General features: G+C 38.9%; 1 protein-coding gene and 1 pseudogene across 5 annotated transcripts in view; one reads left to right on the top strand and one right to left on the bottom strand.

Moving 5' to 3' along the window:
• Positions 1 to 19,355, top strand: part of LOC309353232 (ethanolamine-phosphate phospho-lyase pseudogene) — a 359,600-nt pseudogene that overhangs the window by 151,728 nt on the left and 188,517 nt on the right. The gene's annotated exons all lie outside the window — the stretch shown is intronic.
• The window catches only part of WAC (WW domain containing adaptor with coiled-coil), a 45,446-nt gene continuing 30,228 nt past the window's right edge, over positions 4,138 to 19,355 (bottom strand). For 3 of the 4 annotated variants that reach the window (XM_081882358.1, XM_081882360.1, XM_081882361.1), the window contains exons 7-14: positions 18,363 to 18,680; positions 16,853 to 17,098; positions 15,462 to 15,584; positions 13,524 to 13,672; positions 11,817 to 11,935; positions 8,944 to 9,127; positions 5,654 to 5,781; positions 4,138 to 5,159 (exon numbers count right to left, since the gene is read on the bottom strand). In XM_081882358.1, the coding sequence (XP_081738484.1) occupies positions 5,090 to 5,159; positions 5,654 to 5,781; positions 8,944 to 9,127; positions 11,817 to 11,935; positions 13,524 to 13,672; positions 15,462 to 15,584; positions 16,853 to 17,098; positions 18,363 to 18,680 (1,337 nt within the window). In that variant the 3' untranslated portion in view covers positions 4,138 to 5,089. The remainder of the gene's footprint in view (positions 5,160 to 5,653; positions 5,782 to 8,943; positions 9,128 to 11,816; positions 11,936 to 13,523; positions 13,673 to 15,461; positions 15,585 to 16,852; positions 17,099 to 18,362; positions 18,681 to 19,355) is intronic. The other variant, XM_081882359.1, reaches the window with a different exon arrangement.

Below are 19,355 nucleotides of genomic sequence, written 5' to 3'. Positions count from 1 at the left end.
AAGTGAGATTATTGCCAAACCCCAGTCGACTGGACTTAACCGTCCAGGGGTTATCTTTTTACTACCTGCTTCTGTTCCACGCACTACCCTTCCTGCAAATAGTTCCAGCACAGAGACTTGCCCTGTATCTTCCGCTGTGAAGCTGGGGCAAATAATTCATTCATCCTTATTCTCCTTTAGTACACATCTGACTACCTTGTCATTCAAGGTCTTACCATCCATTTGCTCTTTCCCTGCCCAGAAGGCTGTCTGCCACTCTGAACTCTTAAGCCTTGCAGCCAAAGGCTGGGGTGGGTGGGAAGCTATACTGGCACATGCCCCACAGATGTACCTTAACCAGCCACTCTGGGAGAAGGGCAGGTGCCGTGCAGGACATTCAGCTTCTTTTACCTGAGAGAATTTTTCTTCTTTGGAACTAAGGGAAGGGGAAGAGAAAAATAATAATTGGGGATTCTGATTTCATGAGCTGAACAAAACCCCTTTACTGGGCATCAGGGCGCTTGGTATCCTAGCAACATGACCCTGGATACAGCTATGAGGAGATGCTCATCTTCTGGCACCCTCCTCTCCTTGCTCTTTCATGTTTCTTGCTGACAAACTTTCAACTTTGTACTTCGCTGGCCTAAGCGGCCTGCATGCTTTTTGAATGAGGAAGATGACCCAAAAGGAGCATTCTAGTGTATGCAGCGCTGACTGCTTCACATAGGCCAGTTGATTACTCAGCAACCTTTGAATGCACATCACAACATGCACAGCACCAAGCTGCCAGTTAGATCCATGTGTTTTTAAAGCTATGCTACCAAGCAAAGGCTACAAGTCTACTGCAGGGTTGGGGAGCCTTTTCCCATTGAGAACCAGATTCTCTTGGGAATAATATTCTGGGAGGCATATGCTGGCAGTGGACAGGGCACCCCTTTTCTTTTTGCCACTTTTCTCCCGCTCTTCCCCCCCCCCCAACATGAAATTAAGTTGGAAGGCCTCAGTTCCCTACTCCTTGTCTACTGATGCTACATTTACCAAAGTTCCATCCGTAGCCAGCTAAGTGGTTTCCAAGACTGAAATGTCTGCCAGGTCAAAAGGTCACAATTCCCCTACAAATAATTGATTGAATTTGCCTCTCAATGACCTAACAAAAAAAATGAAGTGCCCCATTCATTTGTAGGATGAAAATGGGAAATAAAATGAATATTTCATTTATTTGATTTGCTTTCTATTAATTTCTATTGGAATGAGAAACTGAAACTGCATGAACAGGTTCTGGGGTTGGAAGCACACAAGGAAATTGACAGGCTGGAAAGCTCAGCTGAGTAATAGCTATGCATTTGCTTTTTTCCATTGCCTCTACAAGGGGGAAGCCCTCCCCAGAAGTCTGGTTTCTGGAATGACTAGTTTAATACCTGAATATCTCATGCCCATAGGATTAACAAAGGACTTAAGCAGGAAAAACAAAGCCATGTATCCCAATGAAGTCAACAGGAAGCTTATAGGATGAGCACCTTTTTAAATTGCCTATAAAATGGAAATGGGTTTAATCTGTCTCGAGATTTGGAAAGTCTTATGCCTTGTGGGAGTAAAATGCCTGAAAAGGACATGCTATTTGGATGGAACCCCACACACCTCAGTGTCAGGTAGTAATATATTGAACAAAACTTGAAACAAATGCAATTCAAACTCATGAAAAACCAAGCGTCTGTAATTTCAGTTTGGTTCGACTTGGCTAATGCAACCATTATTATGGAACTCTGGTAGCTTATTGTAATATAATTGTTGCCTGGCCAAGTAGTAAGCATTCTGAAGCTAGGAAAAAGAACAAGTAGAACTCTTTACATAAAAAATATGTGCTGATTAAAAGGTAAAGGGACCCCTGACAGTTAGGTCCAGTCGTGGACGACTCTGGGGTTGCGGCGCTCATCTCGCTTTATTGGCCGAGGAAGCCGCCGTACGGCTTCCGGTTCATGTGGCCAGCATGACTAAGCTGCTTCTGGCAAACCAGAGCAGCACACGGAAACGCCATTTACCTTCCCGCTGGAGCGGTACCTATTTATCTACTTGCACTTTGAGGTGCTTTCAAACTGCCAGGTTGGCAGGAGCAGGGACCAAGCAACGGGAGCTCACCCCATCGCGAGGATTCGAACCACCGACCTTCTGATCAGCAAGCCCTAGGCTCTGTGGTTACCCTCATAGCCCTTATCCTCTAGGAACAACAGATGAGAGAGAATGCTACATTAGACTCTCCCCCCTTCCAGTTAAGAGAAAGACAAGGAGATATTTCCAATGTTTTCTACACAAACATCTAGAATGCTTGCTTTCCCCCCAAAACACACACATACACATATTCAAAACAGGTTATCTGGACAATGTTACTGTCAGTGATGATTCAGTGCTTGCACAGCAAATGTGTGTTTACACAGAATCAGCAAGCGTGCATACAGAGACTTAGCTCAGCTGACTACTTTGACATGCATATAACTGCTCTCCCATACAGCTGTTTTTGTTAAATTTCCTCCCAACAGTATATAAAAAGCTCCAGCGAACTTTTAACCTGATGATTTGACAAAGCTCATTTCTTCAAGAAACTCATTCAGTGTATCAAAATAAAGCATTGAGTGGCTTACAAGCAATTCGGAAGCTTTTTAGTACAAGAATATTATCCATGGGTCATGCCAAAGATTCATATAGTCCATGAACACCTGGTATTGGATATTATACAAAGATAGCAGGGAACACCAAGTTAGACCAGCAATGAGAAAAGCACTGTTAGGTGGAGTACTGTATAAATTCATAGTATTTCTTGGGGTGAATACTGCATATTTTAAATGTCAATTGCTTTTTAAAAAATGTTTCACCTACAAAACTGAGAAAGTGGACAGGTTGGTGAAAGGAGTAACAGAAGGCAAGTCATCAACCCTTGTGGATGTCTAGCCAGCAGCTACTGAAACCAGTGGAAGGAAGTTCAACTTCATTTCCTTTGAAACACATGGAGGTTGAGTAGATGCAAAGTGAGGTCTTACACAAATTAAAATTAAAAATTCCTCACCAATTTCTCAATACAAAACTCTTTTATTATAGGCAGATAAAGGCAAGTTAACAGCATTTAAACAAGTCACTTACCTGGTTGCCAATGCACAAGTAGTCAGATAGCCAGACAAAATAATTTGGCAGAGTTGGTTCTTTTTCCCCAGGTTCGCAATGTGTCACAAATGATTCAACATAATGAACTTCCACAATACTAGGCTTATGCTGTAATCTTACTATGTAATGCTAGTATACCACCTTTACCATACAATGCTAAAACTTAAGAGGGTGGACATGATTCCTGCATATGGCAGACAACACAAACAAGAATGGGCAGTCCCTAGTTTATCCAGAGGCCTCAAAAGAGAAAACAAAACTGAAATTTATTATAAAATGACAAAAGCAAAGATGTAAGCAGAGATTACTGAAGATAAAAGGCAACAGCATCACAAATCAGGAGGCAAACATATGTATCAAAGCCAGGATTCTAACGAACCTATTAATGAGGTTTCAGCACTTTTGAAGGAGTTTAAAGCAATACATGAACATTAGCAAAGTTTGCAATTCCTTCATCTTTCAGCATTAATAAGAATTCTAAACGGACAAGTTTGGGAATGTACAAAGATTTGTGGCAGTATATTATGACTAACAGTTTTTTGCAAAGAAAACCCAAGTTTATTTTGTAGTAGCAATAGTTTCTTTTTTATTTTTAATATACTTTAGGAAACAATATACAAAGCTGAGCCTTCCCACCATTTTCAAATAGTGAGAAACTCCAATTACACAAAGTCAGCGTTTTGTGATGGCTAAGAACAGCAGTCAGCACCAGACTTGAACAGTTAGCTACAACACAAACATCCTTCGAAATGAAATGTCATAATAGCAAGACAGGTAAAACCAGGAGTTAACATATGACAACTGTTGGGGAGGTGTCAATGATCCTTGTTGAATGTCATTAAATATTTTATACACAATTTTCTGTTTACAATTTTTAAAATAAAGCCTCCCTTGAGGACTTATTTTCAGATAAGTAAAAAAGTATTCAACAAGAATAGCTTAGGTAAACAAATCCCCAAAGAGGCCAAATTCGAATGTTTCGACCAAAGGAAATGAAAACCAGTGTTTCTTTGTTTTAAACATGTTTATTACAACAGATACAATTCACATCTGACTAGTTTTTTTTTCCTTCTTTCCCTCCCACAACCATGTTGACATGTTCATTGGGCTGTTTCCTTATAATTTGAAAAAGGGATGTACTTTCAGCACACATGCCCAGCAGTACTACCAGTCCATTCTTACAGGGTGCAAATGGAAATACATTTCAATAATTTATACAAACAAGTGGGTTATGCTCAATCACTGCAATTTTAAGCTACTGTACACAGGAATGAAAAGATTATAGAAAAGTGCCATAGCAACAGTGCTTTAGGAAAGGAGGAAATTAGAATTAAAAAAAAAACTGATAAAATCAGATCTAGGATTTTAAGGGGGAAATGAACACAGAAAATGAAAAACACTGCTCTGTAAAACAGAAATGGAGAAGCACTGCTCTTGATTCGGTGCAAGTGTGGAAACAGTTGTTTCATGATATTTTGTACATTACCCAAACTGTTTCAAACTGTTGCAGCCTTGAGACACAGATCGCCTGGCGCTTGCATTGAATTTTAGAAAATGCAAGATTTCTGAATGATAAATTAACTAAAAAAGAGAGAGAGCTAATTTTGCAGACAGGTTTACATGTAAAGGCTAGGTATTTAGCCACCTCAGCATTGATTAGTTTTGGATGTCTAAGCTCTGATACACATGGCTTCCCATGGCTTCACTCTACAAAACATATTTACAACGTGAAGAATACATCTACAAGAAATCTACATTTCAAGGGTTTTACAAATCATCCTCGTTTCCTTCCCCTGAATGACACCCCTCCTGTCCCCTTTCCCATGTTATCTTTTTTTATTTTTGCCCAACTCAACGGTCCAAAGTCTACTCAAATGCAGCTCAAAAATGTTAAGACTGGGCAATCAGTTTTACAGTTCCTGTACTCAAAACCCATGTGCAATTATTCACAACTTTTTCACACCATGAAGGAATTCTGATTCTTTAGTTTTTCAAGTTCTTTAATTTGTTGTCTCAAAAATAGTATCCTACAAAAGGAAAAGAAAGCAATTAGTACAAGCATGTCAAATCCGTTCTTAGATGAGTAATTTACTCCATGAATTAGTACTTTAATAATGACATGCACATTCTTAAAGTTAGTTATTCAATCTACAAGAGGTTGAAGGGATAATACTGTGATAAACACAGTTTTGTATGCGTTTTATTTTTTATTTTTTAAAAGGACAAAATTGTTGGGCCTAGAAATAGTTGACCTACCTTAATGGTACACATAATGGACTAAATAATTGTTCAAGATCCAGGAACACACAAGGGCACCTTCAGTAGTTCAATGGCTGTGGAGGGAGGTATTATTCCTGTTTAAGTCAATGTCATCCTATATGTTAAGCTGTAACAGTTTTTAGCCCCTGACTGTACGCTAGGGAAAGTTGCTCAGTAGCTCTTAAGTTTATAAAACATTATGAAACAAAAACACTGATGAAAAGGATTTGGGAAATCAAGATGAGAAACCCAGAATTCTTACCTTTGCTCGCGCAAAGTTGCTTGAATTTCACATACTCGAACTAAAGATCTTAAGTTTTTTAATTCAGTACAAATTTCTGACATGTGGACACTTCCCATGTTATGAGCTTCTTCGCGTAATCTCGATGCCTAAAAGAGTTAAGAGGAGGAGTTGGAAAGTGTGTTGCAGCTTTTGGAGTAACTTCTGGACGTAAACACAAAGTATGGTATTGGTGTCAAAAGAATCTCAGAACCCTCAGTTTCTTGCCATTCATTCAAAATGGTAAAATCACAGTCCTGTTATATGCCAGCAACATGGTCTTCTCCTACTTAATTCAAATGGGTATAAGTGTGGTGCTGTCTGTCAGCAAGAACCCAGAACTGTCCATTACAGCAAGTAGTCTGAATGTAAGAAGAGCCCAACAGATCAGGCCAAACAGTCTGTTTGTCCAACACTGCTCTCAAAGTGGCCAACCATATACACATGGGAAACCCATGGCAGAACCCAAGTTCAACAGCATGTTCCCCACCTGCACTTAAGACATTTAAGACATCTTTTTAAAATACCTAGGTATTTAATGAATCTGTCTGTCTAGGCAGAGTAGCTATACGAAATGTTGTGTCTAAAACTGACTTTTCACAGGGAATGGGTAAAAATTTACTGGCCTCAACCATTGTAATTTTTATTTATCAGATCTTTGCCCAAATACAGTGTGAGGTAAAATTTTGGAGTTAAAATGCCTTGGAGTAATCCAAAACCAACTGCAAAAGATGGGCGAGAATCAGTACCCTAAAAGTAGAGCCATCAAATGTGGATTAGGCAACATGAAGAACTGCTATCCTAAGATTTAACAGAGTACACTGACTGAAATTGATTCTGGGATTGGAAAGAGATTGACTGAAAAGTCAAGGATCTGGGCAAGCATTTTCCCGAATATGGAAACTAGAAGAATGACGTGGGAGCTGCCACAAAACACTACAGCATGGAGTACTCCTGTGATCAAGAACCCAGCCAGCGATGGTCTCTTCTAAACCTCCGCTGCCTTGTGGCTGCCTTCTCACTCATCAGTGAGAAAGGCTTTGGCCGTAAACCTGAGGAAAACCCAGTGCCTTGTGGAACATCCTCAGGAGAAGAAAAGGCTAAGCATCAAATCCTACACAATCTGGAGTGCAATCCCTAAGATGGTTGTATGGTGTATTGGCTGAGAAGAGAGTGGGTGTTGTTGTTTGGGCAGCCCAGGACCTCCAAACATACTGCCCAGGCTTGGGAGGCAGCAGTTATGAGTTACCAGTCTTTGCAGCCACAGCAGGCACTGTGATTCTTCAATGGTTTGACTTCACTCCTAGAGGCGCATTCCATTGTCTCTCAAGACAGACTGATACCAACAATGCTCTCTTTCAGCATATGCCATTCCATATTCCACCACACTGACAAAAAACACTCATTAGCATTCTTACCCCCCTGAGCATACTCCGTCCTCACTGGATTGTTTTTAGAACGCTTCCCTATCCCCTTTCATGGTATTTTCATCATGTTTTCATACTAACTTTTGCACAAAGCATCTAGATCAGAGATGTCAAACCTGTGGCCCTTCCAGTTGTTGTTGGATTATTAACCTCATTATCCCCGACTATTGGCCATGTTATCTGATGCTGATGGGAGTTGGAGTCCAAACAGCATCTGGGGTTCCCTATCCCTTATCTAGGTAAGAGATTCGTGTTGTATGGCTTTTTGTGAAGTTCATGCGCTCTGGTAAAATTTGTTGTCTGACCAGAACAAATTATAAACTAACAGTACATAATATATATACACTGTAATGAAGTTTCAGTCCTCTCTGCTACAAGATGTTTCTGTTACACGGACTAGAGTTCATATTAAAACTGTAATATTTAAAACACTGCATCTGTGCTGCAATGCCTTAACTTACAACATTATCAAGAATTACTATGAAGTCTGAAAGGTCAAAACAGAAAGGCCCAGTTAGCTAAAATTTAAAAACCAGAACTAAAAAGAAATTTTATTCTTTTATAATTTGCAGTTAACTGGTTATTTTTTCATTCAACTTTATAAAACTGACATGGAGAAAAAGGTTATTGGTTTTGAGAATTACAGAAAACAACCTTTAACTTTTAATCTGTACAGCATTGGATTGAAAAGTAAACATTTTCCTGTAAGCCTTTCTAAACTTCAACAATGATTTCTAACACCAGTGTAATCTTCTCAGCTTCTTTTCTGCTTCAACAGGCATGCAAGTTTGCCTGAAAACAAGTGACTGAATCTGAATAGCTAAGCCAGCCTCAAATCTTATTAAGCCATGAAACAAAGGGGCCATGTCTATATAACTCTCAACCTAAACTTCCTTCCCAAGGTTGCTGGATAATAGAGGAATATATTTTAAACCTGCAAATACACTCACTCATCCTCTGCTCTACTTGCTGTGAATAGGAAGGCTCCTTGCTTCAAATGACAAAAACAGTGACTAGTCCTATTCTCTGCTCTCCATCTGCCCTCCCAAAAAGGGAGAATAGAAACATAAACCTGGAAATAACAGTGCACTGCTATGTAGCCTGGTACATAGAACTCTCCCCTCCAACATTTTTGCCTTAAAGGGCAAGCAATCTTTTAAAGCAGGAGTGAAAGTGTCACTGAATTTCCAGGTCAGACAGTCCCCGGTCACCAAGGTCAATTGTTGCAGACAACCATGAACCAGGTAACTGACAAATTATAAACACTTATCTAATGTAACACCTCCCTAAATCACTGGATTAAAATGAGGAAAATCTAAATAAAACAACATGTTTATTGGCTAACAGTTTTAAGGTACTTCAATCTTCCAGTATAAAAAAAATCACCATACCTATTCTACAACCTGTTTTCCCCACCAAACTGTTGGGATATCCCAACACAAACTACCTACAACAGTATTACACCCAGGCATAAGAACAATTCCAGTGCTTCCAACCTCCATGGAAATGGAAATGCAAGCTGTGAAATATTCACTAGCATTAACGTAAATTATTTGTTTTAAAGGTCATTGGTGTTCACAAGAATTTGAACAGAGGAAATTTAAAACACATTCAAAAGGAAGCTAAAGTGTTGTAATCCAAAGGGTTGCAAGCAAAAAAGTATTTCATCTCCACCTCCTCCTTACTGCAGCCCCCTTATGTACTGTCAAAATCTGCTTCCAAAAGTCTAAGGCAGATTTTGGAGGTATGCAGGGGATAAGAGAGGAAAGTGAAATCCTATCGTGCAAGCGGCAATCTACTCAAACAACACTAGATTCTGCCCAACGCTACAAAATGTACACTCACCTGCTTTTCTGCATGATCTGCAGGCCACCCTTGGACATGCTTTATAAGGTTTTCATTGAAATGTGCTGCTAACGTGGGTGTTAATGAACACGTAGGTCGTGCGGATGCATTCTGTGGTGCTGTCGTATTAGAAGCACTTGTATTGGAGGTATGATTTGGACCAGGAGATGGACTTCTCTGACTACTAAAAGAAAAAGAATGAATGAATGAATGTTTGTTGAGTTAGCTAGTCAGGGATGCTTAGTCTGCACCCTGCACAGTAGATTCGGCATAGATTGGATTGTTATGTCCAAGGTCCCTTCCAACTCTACGAAGACTATATAGAATATTTCCAATCTCTTCCATGGGAAAATGCCCATCTGAAAGTTTCATAGCCAGTAATCGTGAGATTATCAGTTTGCAAATTGTCTGTGACAAGACATTAACTAACTCATTAGTGAGGAGTGTTTTCTTCATGGCTTCAATTGATTTCAAACTAATTCTGTCTCAATTGACATGGGTATGGGGGGGGGGAAGAGAAACCAAACTCTCATGAAGTTTATTTAATGTCTTTTATGTGCCTCCCTGATGTCATTAGTCCCAACAGCAGGTAACCCCATTCTTTTCCAAGAACACACCAGTAACTTTCTTCCTATGAAATGCAGGTGCCACAGGTTTTATAAATCACTTCCACAGGCCCACATATTAAGTGTATGTGCCTAGCACCTTTTGTCTTTTACAACCAGTTTCACAATCCCACATCACACTGCCTGTCAATTCCACAAAAGGCATCCTAACAGTTCTGTAAACCAGGATATTATACTAGTATACTGATAGTGGCACCACCTGCATTAGTTCTGATTGCAGAACCCACACCATCATAAACACAGGAATTTTCTTCATATTGGCTAGAGTGGCAAATAGGAACAGCAAACATGGAACGTTATATTAAGCAACAATTTTTTTAATAGAATTGTTCTCTTCTACTAGTCTACCAGACTCTTGTTTCAGGGATTTGCCCAAATTCCCACTTGCCCCAAATTGGGAAATGCCTGAAGTGAAATGAAAGGACACCATGCCTAGTATCTATGCTTCTCCAGTGCTCAGTGGTTGAACATTTTTGTACTGAAGACACTTGACTAGTCACCTCTGCAAGTAACAATTACTCCAGGCAACTGGGTTATGCTCTGATTCAGAACAGAGCTGTAGATGTGGCAAGTGGCCGAGGGATCACATGTCACACTAAGTCAATTATGGCTTAGCACACACATGTATTCTACACCAACCAGAAGCCAATCCAACAGTAGGCACAGACCAGAAAATAATCCAGTGAAGCCACTTGCATAAGATTAGGAGTTGATGTTATGTACCAGTAGTGAGCCTTAATTCAGACCAAAGAACAATATTGGGTATACTAGGACAATTTAATGAATAGCATATTCATCAAGTATACATAATTATTTCTGTCAGTGTATTTGTGCACGAGTGTACTTTTGTTCGCATTAAGCACTTCCTGACCCTATGATGGCTGTTGAAACCTTGCCCTGCACACATAAAAACTGTTTTGCTCCTAGTATTTCTTTGGCAACCCTATCCCAGGGGGTGGGGAAAAACACCGCCTAGAAACCAAACAACTTTGAAGAAAAGCACTTCCAGAATTTGACTGCCTTAATCTTAACCAACAAAGCCAGTAATAATTTTATCCCTATTTTATTTTTTAAACATGATATTTATGTCATGTAAACATTTACTTGTAATGTCCAAGCTCTAAGTTTTTTTAAAAAGCACCTTTTTTCAAGATATGATGCATTCTACTGGACAAAATGTAGCTCAAACCTGAAGATCAAAGCTACGTAAAGAACAATTCAGAACTACCATTATTAAAAATCTGAGCTGATTCATCTCAATGAAATCATACACTTAAAAGGAGGGCTCAACAATGACAGATTTCCTTTAATTCAAAATTTTAGTGTGCCTTCAATAAGCTTATCTGCTACTATCACACAACCAAAAAAGCCACAACTGTTTAAAAAGCACCAAGCAAATTTCTGAAATGCAACTGTATTCAAATTGTTTACTTCAAATGTTAACATACAGGTTTTAAAACAATACTAGGAATTTAATATGGAAATTCTGTCCCCGTACCACCTTCTAATAATGGGACTAAGAATTTATCTTTACATTTACCAACAGCAGAGATGTGTTTAAGCACTGCCACATTTCTATCTGTTAACATGAATAGCTTATGCTGGCTTCAAAGACAATACACAAAAAGCCCCCAAGATTTCCATTCAGGTCTCAAACCTGAATACACACACTTGTGGTGAAGAAGCAGCTTGTGAAGTCCTTCCTGTTTTTCCTGCATAACTTAAGGCAACAGAATTCCAGGATGTACAGGTGTTAGCTCACTAAAAACAAACATAAAACTGAAATCTAGACACTACAGTTAATAGGCCACTAACTCCAATAACTGGCCATGTGTAAATAATCTATCCTGCAATTGCACTGAGACTGTAATGTTCTCCCCAACTTTGAATGCAAGAATACTGTACAGTGGTACCTCGGGTTAAGTACTTAATTCGTTCCGGAGGTCCGTTCTTAACCTGAAACTGTTCTTAACCTGAAGCACCACTTTAGCTAATGGGGCCTCCCGCTGCTGCTGTGCCGCCGGACTACAATTTCTGTTCTCATCCTGAAGCAAAGTTCTTAACCCGAGGTACTATTTCTGGGTTAGCGGAGTCTGTAACCTGAAGCGTATGTAACCTGAAGTGTATGTAATCTGAGATACCACTTTACAGGCAGTATTTGCAGATGAGAGCATGCAGCTCCAAAAAGCAACACTTGGTAGAATAGGATATGGTGAAGTCAAAAGCCAATACCAATGTAATATATACCTTGAACGCTGAAGACTTCGAGGAGAAGCAGGTTCATGACCTTGTTGTTTGTCAGTAATCACTTGCTGCTGAGATGCTGACTGTGAAACTGGTCCTTGCTTAACACCTGAAGTAGTAACCTGAAAGTTCAAAATTTGACCACATTTCAGTATTACTTCAAATAACCTTAAACTGAAGAGCTATCAAACAGGATTAGAAGTGGGATACCTCCTGCAACTTATTTCAGGCATAGTACACAGAAATGGAAGGAAGGGTGTCTTCTAATTTAATTTAACTCAAATTGCATGAACAAAGATACTCAAAACTGTACACACACAACCGCCGTACAAAGAAGGTATCAGAAGACTGAGGCTAATCCTAAGGTTTGCAGAAGTATCCCTACAAAAACAAAAACTTTATTACAATATATAAGGGACCAAGAGACAGTTCAGTACAGACTAAGCATGTTCAGTTTTGACGGAATGCTGACCAACTGTTGGGAGGATAAATCTGAAAACTGGAATGGAATAGAGCTGCTTTAAAAGGAGGACAGAGGAAGAGACAGATATATAAAAAGGACAGCGAGTACTTTGCTATTGTTACTGGTAACTTCCTAGTTGAATTACAGCAGGGACCGCCAATAGACACCTTTGCAAACCCCAGAAACTGTTGTGGGCACCACACACACCACAACTGAGCCCACACCTCAACCTAGTCTATTGGCTACAGCAGAATGCTTCTTTTAAGTCTAATTTCAGCAGGAGGAGGGAGCCGTATAGGCACCACGTTAGTGCATTATACAAGACTCCAACTTTCAAAACAGCCCATGATCTTCAATTATCCTGCAAACAAGGCTAGCAACATCAATCCTGCCATGTGGGAATCCCTTGCAGACTACTTTAATGCCTGGAGACAGTCAGACCATGGTGCATCTGAAGCACCACAACCACACATCTGCCCTAGCTGCAACAAAACATGTCTCTTCTTTATTGGTCTCTACAGTAACAGCAGATGCTATAACTCTCCAAAATTTGACTTTACTCCCAAAGGTGCACTCCTCCATTGTTTCCCAAGATAGATGGCTGCCAACAAGGACAGCTAAATTAACTGGGACTGGCTGATATGATAAAATTTATGCTAGTATTTTGTCAAACTGCTCAGAGAACTGTGGGTGGTATGGAAAGCACAGAAGTGAAAGCTGTCTATTAAAATTACTGTAGAGAACTAATAATGTAATAGATGGACACCAGTTTGTCTAAACCTCCTCCCACAAAGCCTGATAAGGACTGTGCTCAGTAAGCACAGAATAGTGACTAATATATTTTGGGGAAAGAAATCCTGCTAACAACATTTAAAATAGGCCACTATTATTATGCCCATGTTGAAGGTAGAAGAAGTAGTAGAAGAAGAAGAAGAAGAAGAAGAGGAGAGTGGTTTGCTTGAGGCTGCCTACCAATATAACAAAGGCAAGATCTGTACTGGGAATTCCTGGCTCACTCTTAGCCACTTTGTTACAAAGTCCAACCAGTGACAGTTATAGACTAAAATAATAATAATTAAAGCAACTGGTTTATTCCACCAGAAACTAGAGCATCCATTTAAGGTCATCTAATGAAAACTGTTGAAATATTTTTAAAAATATTTAAAGCATTACAATGTTGGAGTCTTGTGTCTGCTTTAACAACAGAAGCAGAGTTTTACTCCTACTGTAACTCATTAAAATCTTACCTTTGGCTGTGAAGATACAGGGGGTGTATTTATCAAAGGTTTCAGAGGAACTGTGTTAGTCTGAGGCGTGCTTATCCTTGGAGATACGTATGACCTTGGTGATGAGGCATCCGATGTTAAAGACATTGGGGATTGATTAGATGGCTGAGCTGTAAATAAGACCATGACAATTTTTTAAAATCTTACTCAATCTAAGTATATATATTTTTAAGTATTCTTAGGAAATAAAGCTTGGAAGACATAAGCAATGGAGGGGGAAGAGGAGCTGTGACCAAATGAGAAAGCCAGAGACATAAAACAGTTGCTCCATGAAGGACTGAAAATTACAAACTCAGCAACTTTTAATGCTGTAACAGGAGTCATATCCAGATGATGTTGTTCTGTTGTTTGCTGAAACTAGGTGCTGAAGGGTTTAAAAGCTTTGGACTATCTTTTGCTACTTCAGCACCTAAATCTGTATGGAATTTTCACTGCTGAAATGGTTTTACTTAAAGTTAACTATTTAAAGCCTCACACACCAATTTATATAATCAAGTGTAAATCCTGTTCTTACATACACAGATGCTTCAGCCTCAGACTGACCAAACTATTAAACAAGCAATTTAAGTACATACTGTCCTTGTTCCTTTTCACTCCTGTGCCACACTAAGCTAAGTCATGGAACAAACCTTAGCTATGGTTTGTGGTTAGCAAGGAGAGCACTTGACCACAAGCATTGGTTTGGATACCATGCTAAGCCAAATCTTGACTTAGCTTAGCATGGGAATAAAAAGGGTTGGGGAGGAGCAAAACAACTGAACTCCTCTTTAGGAGAGCCATAGTCTGGCTTATCACATGGCATGCATAGTCAAATATATCTGCCCATGAAGAGTCTGAAAATATACTGTATATCATGTGGAAGTACACAAAAAGCTTACTTTAAAGTAGCAGGCAGTCAAGCTGCGTATGAATAATAATTGATGGGCATAAGAATTCCCACTTCACACACTGAGCCAGTTTTAGACTGGGGGGGCGAAGGGATCTTTTAAATGGCAAACAAAATATTTATATACCTGCAAATGCAAAGTGTATTTTCCAATATATATTATTAATTATTCAATTTGTTAGTTGCAGCCTCTAGGTCATGCACTAATTTTTGACATCTACCACTGACCACAGAGCTCTCTTTAAGAAGCTCTAATTTCAGCTCTCATTTTTTTTCAATGAGGGCATTTTGTCCCTAGATAGACCCAAAAGACCAAACAACAAAAACTAAAGAAAGTTAATTTTAGTCAGGATCATTTTCTGCTTATGATTATTAACTTTTAATAGAACTAATCGAACTCCCAAAGCTTCCACTAAGTTCAAAGTAATATAGCGCATAGCAGGAGTTTTCTAGATAACCTATTTTAGGTATTCATAGTAAGTACCACATAGTAAGAACTTGAACTAGATCACTAAAGTATTAGCTTTTTTATAGTTGGAATAGATTTGGTCTCCCCTTCCGGAATCTGAATAAGCAATAAAACTTGTTAAGAGAAATAACAACATCTTCACACATGCAGCTCAGTCCAACAAAATGTATGCAGTGTCAATTTTGTTGGCTTTAGTAAATGCTGATTATTTATAATGTTATTATGCTTGACTGGTCCAGAAACATTTGGACTGAATTCACCAAACAATTGAATCTCATCCTCCATAAATATGTTCAGAATAACAGAACAACAAATTGTTGCTGCAGTGGAAGCTATCAGCTTTTCTGAACACCCTTTAGGAATCTGACTTTAAAGGTTATATCTATATAAGTTAGTTATGTCCATTATTTTAATAGGTCTACTCTGACTAGGACTAACACTTGATACATTTTTCCTAATTGAATCCCTCTACAGTAAAATGAACCAAAGTTTCATAGCATACAAGGCAATTTTACAGGGAGACAAAAAGAAGCTTCCAAAATACCTTGTGTGGAAAGCTGTGCTGCTTGAGAAATCAGGGAAGTTATATTAAAAGCAGATGGTCCAGCAGTGAGAATTTTATGAAGTATAGATTGTAGAGAAGCTTGTGTCACAGCAGCTGTAAGAACTAACACACAAATTAAGATTACCACTTTCATTCCCTGAAAAGAAGCAACAGTGTATCTACAGTACTTATTTTTGAAAGAAAATACTATTCCCTAAAACTAAGTTCCTGATCCAGTTTCTCGTAAGAACCTAAGAGCACCCCTGCTGCAGCAGACCAAAGGTCCCTCTAGTAAAAATCCTGTTCTCTCTGTGGCCAACAAGATGTTTAAGGAAAGCTCAACAGCAGCACATGAGAGCAGCAGTGCTCTCCCCGTTTCTGTTCTCTATCAACTGGTATTCAGATGTATACTGCCACAAACAGTAGAGGCAGAACATAGACATCGTGACTAATAGCCACTGATAGTTAAATGACAAAGTAATGGAGGATAGGACTATGTATTATGCGAAGTGGCACTGTTGTTTTTTGGGTCCTGAATCTTCCAACAATCCGTTTCATTGAATGTTAAGGGAGTAAAACTTCTCTCTATCCACTTTCTCCAGTCTACACATTTTTATTCTCCTCTATCATGACTTCCTCTACTTTCCATTTCCCCAAAACTAAAAAGTCCTGAATATCCCGTTTTCCAGGTCTATCTTTTGAGCTGCAGTGACCAGAATGGTACACATTATAATTCCTGTAAGTGCAGCAGCAATCGTAGGAATATGCAGGGATCTGCAGTAGTGCAATCCTGTGTGTGTTCTACTAAGATGTATGCCACACTGGGTTCAATGGTTAAGTTCAGCACTGCAGTTTAAAATGCACTGTACTAAAATCAAATTTAAGATGTTAATCAACTTTCACTGGCTGAAATGCAAGTAGTTCCATTTGTTGCCCCCACTTTCCCCTAAGCTCAATGCAAATAGTACATTGAAAATAATTTCCAATTCATTAATACAGCCAGTCTTGGCTTCATGCAAGATAAAAGGCAGAAAAACATGGAGGTTCCCAACCCCATTTGTCATGTTACACAAATACAGTGGCAGGCATTTATAGCAGGGAATCACCAGCTGGATTCTCCCCTACAAATGCCACTCGCTCATATTTTGCCAAGTCAGTCTCTATGCCTCTAATTCATCCCTGTAAATCTTTCCTTCCTGCCCATCACCTTAGTAAATGTTCGCTTGGACACATATTTGCAAAGGTAACATTTGTTCTGAAAGCAAGTGCACAATACAGTCATTGCATTAAGCTAACACTTTAAATCTACCTTATGTAGAAGTGTAACTTCTAGCTATGTAGTCACTTTGTTCAATACAGTATTAGGACAAACTATTAAAAATCTGTCTTACCTTCATTTATTTTGGATATATCTACACTTGAATTGTTAAGCTGCAATGTGGCTTGAAGAGCAGGTAGTAACTGTCGAAGGAGATTTGGGTCCTGAAGTAATGGAGGAATTGGGGATTGTGAGACAGGTGAAACAGGAACTGTTGAAGCCGATGAAGTTGGTGCAGAAGCTGGATTCAGCCCAGAAGCAGATGATGTGGAAGGAGTTGTGCACGAGTGGGATAGAGACTTGTCCATTGACATAGATTCTGAAGAAACAGAGATATTTATGTTTCTTCCCATCATAACCCATATTCTTTCACATACTCTAAATCCAGTAATAAATCAAACTTGCCAAAATTATACAAAATTTTGTGGCTGGTTTTAAATTTTTCCCATTATATAGGTTTTTTTTAAAATGCATTACACAACACTTGAATTTCCGAAGTGGCTAATGAGATAAAAACAATGCTACAAAGTAAAAGCAAAGGGTGATTTGTGGCAGCCCACTCATGCAACAGCCATTCTACTTCTCAGCACATAGCAAATTCAATGGGTGTGTTGTGCTTGTGAAAGATGTCGTGCACACCCTAGGGCATCTGCTAAACTTTGTGCACTGTCAGAAAAAAAATATCTATCAAACTCTCAAACATCCTGTGCTCAAACTATTAATATTTAACATAAAAATCTAATAATGCCTGTAGACAGTGTAACTGATACAGTTCCTGAATTTAGACCCAAAGCCTATTTCTAATGTCTTTATATCACTCTTGAAAGGGCAAAGCATCACCAATGTTACCTGTAGAAGTGAAACTTACTGGATTTGGTGTACCTGCAAAACCTTAATGTATGGGTTTGTACAGTATTGTAAGCATACATAATTTGGATGGTATCAGCAAGGAACAGGACACACAGTTGTCAAACAGGTTCAAAATTAGAGTTTATTTGGTCAGGTATCCTGATGTTGGAGAATATCAGAGACTTCAGAATACACAAATGAAATTGTGTACGTACAGGTGGAGGGGGGGAGGGCCTGGACAAAAATCTCTCGTTCTCCCCCATTATTGGATACCTGCTGCTGGATCAGACCTTGTGCTTACACAAGAGCACCAATCATATACATCCCACAGTATTCTAAAGTTTCAATACCAGGTGTCAAGATCTCTTAACACAGTGGCTTCAGAGAGGCTGTGTAGGAATACTAATCACACAAATATGTCAAACAAGCTAGTTATACCACTTATGCTTTCCTGAAAAGGCTTGAAGCAATTTGATGTTTAAGCATACTTTTCAGATATAAGAAAATGAGTAAATCACTGAAAATGTCATGTCAAAAAAAATAAAAATAGCAACACATGTCATTAGGTGACAACCAAATATATGAGCTGGAGCTCTAGGTTTTGTACAAGAATTTAAATTCATGGTTAATGTAAACCTCAACTCCTCTGCACAGGGCAAGCAGGCTACAGCTCTAAAGGTAGTGTATTCTAGTTATCTGACCTAACAACATGGAGAAGCCAAAAACATTTTTACCTGACAAACTTTTTCTCTCAGTTTTCTGTGAAGGGATGGAAGAGGTGGGTGTAGGCAGTTTTGATAAGGAAGATGCTCCATTTGCATCAAACGATTTCTTTGGCTGGTGGTCAGACTGTAGAGAAAATGGACTAGGTGGAACAGAACTTGGGGTAGTAGATGGGTGAACCACTGTTTTGATGGGATGCTGTACTGGGGTCGAACTACTGTGAGTCTCTGTTCTTGGCAGTCTGTAGTCTCTGTCGTTGTGTCTGCTTGTCTGAGACAAAATATTCTGTGGGAGCATATTAGCGGCATCACTGGAATGCTTCTCTTCCACTTTTGTTTATCATTCACAATGTTGCAATGAGAAACGGAAAAGACCAAATTAGAGCTCCAATACTGATCAAGTAAATATATCTGCATTTACTAAACTTTAATCCTATTCTAGCTCCAATTGTGAAGAATGAACATTATTTCATAAAATACTCAATGCTGTGATGTACTTATCAAATTTAACTTTTCTAATATTCATATTATATCTACAAATGCCACAATACAAAGGTTTGAATGCTTCAGTACCAAATTCCATTATTATTTGTTGTTGTTGTTGTTGTTGTTGTTAAATTTATTACCAGTAGGTCCCGGGGGAGGGGTTACAACAATATAAAATTAAAAACAGTTAAAACAGATTCCAATCACAGGAATAGAGTGGGCCCCAAAAACACACTTCTTAGGTGTCAAAAGCACCACCAAAACGGAAACGACCAGCGACAAGAAACAAAGACCAGTAGTAAAGAATTAAACAGAAGTAAAACACTGAGCATTGAATAGCAAAAGATATTTAGCAAGGAGACAAGAGTTGTTGTTTTTACCTCAGTGGAGGACAAATAAAAGGACTGAAACCCAACAGTAAAAAAATGGACTGACACCAAACAGTAACAAAGACAGGAAAAAGTATCCTACAACTAAAGAAGAGGAAGATTACTAAGTAACAAAGAATAACAAAGAAAG

The sequence above is a fragment of the Podarcis melisellensis genome (genome assembly GCF_964234715.1).
Source record: "Podarcis melisellensis genome assembly, chromosome: 12".
Lineage (NCBI taxonomy): Eukaryota > Metazoa > Chordata > Lepidosauria > Squamata > Lacertidae > Podarcis > Podarcis melisellensis.
This window is presented reverse-complemented; position numbering and strand designations above follow the sequence as displayed.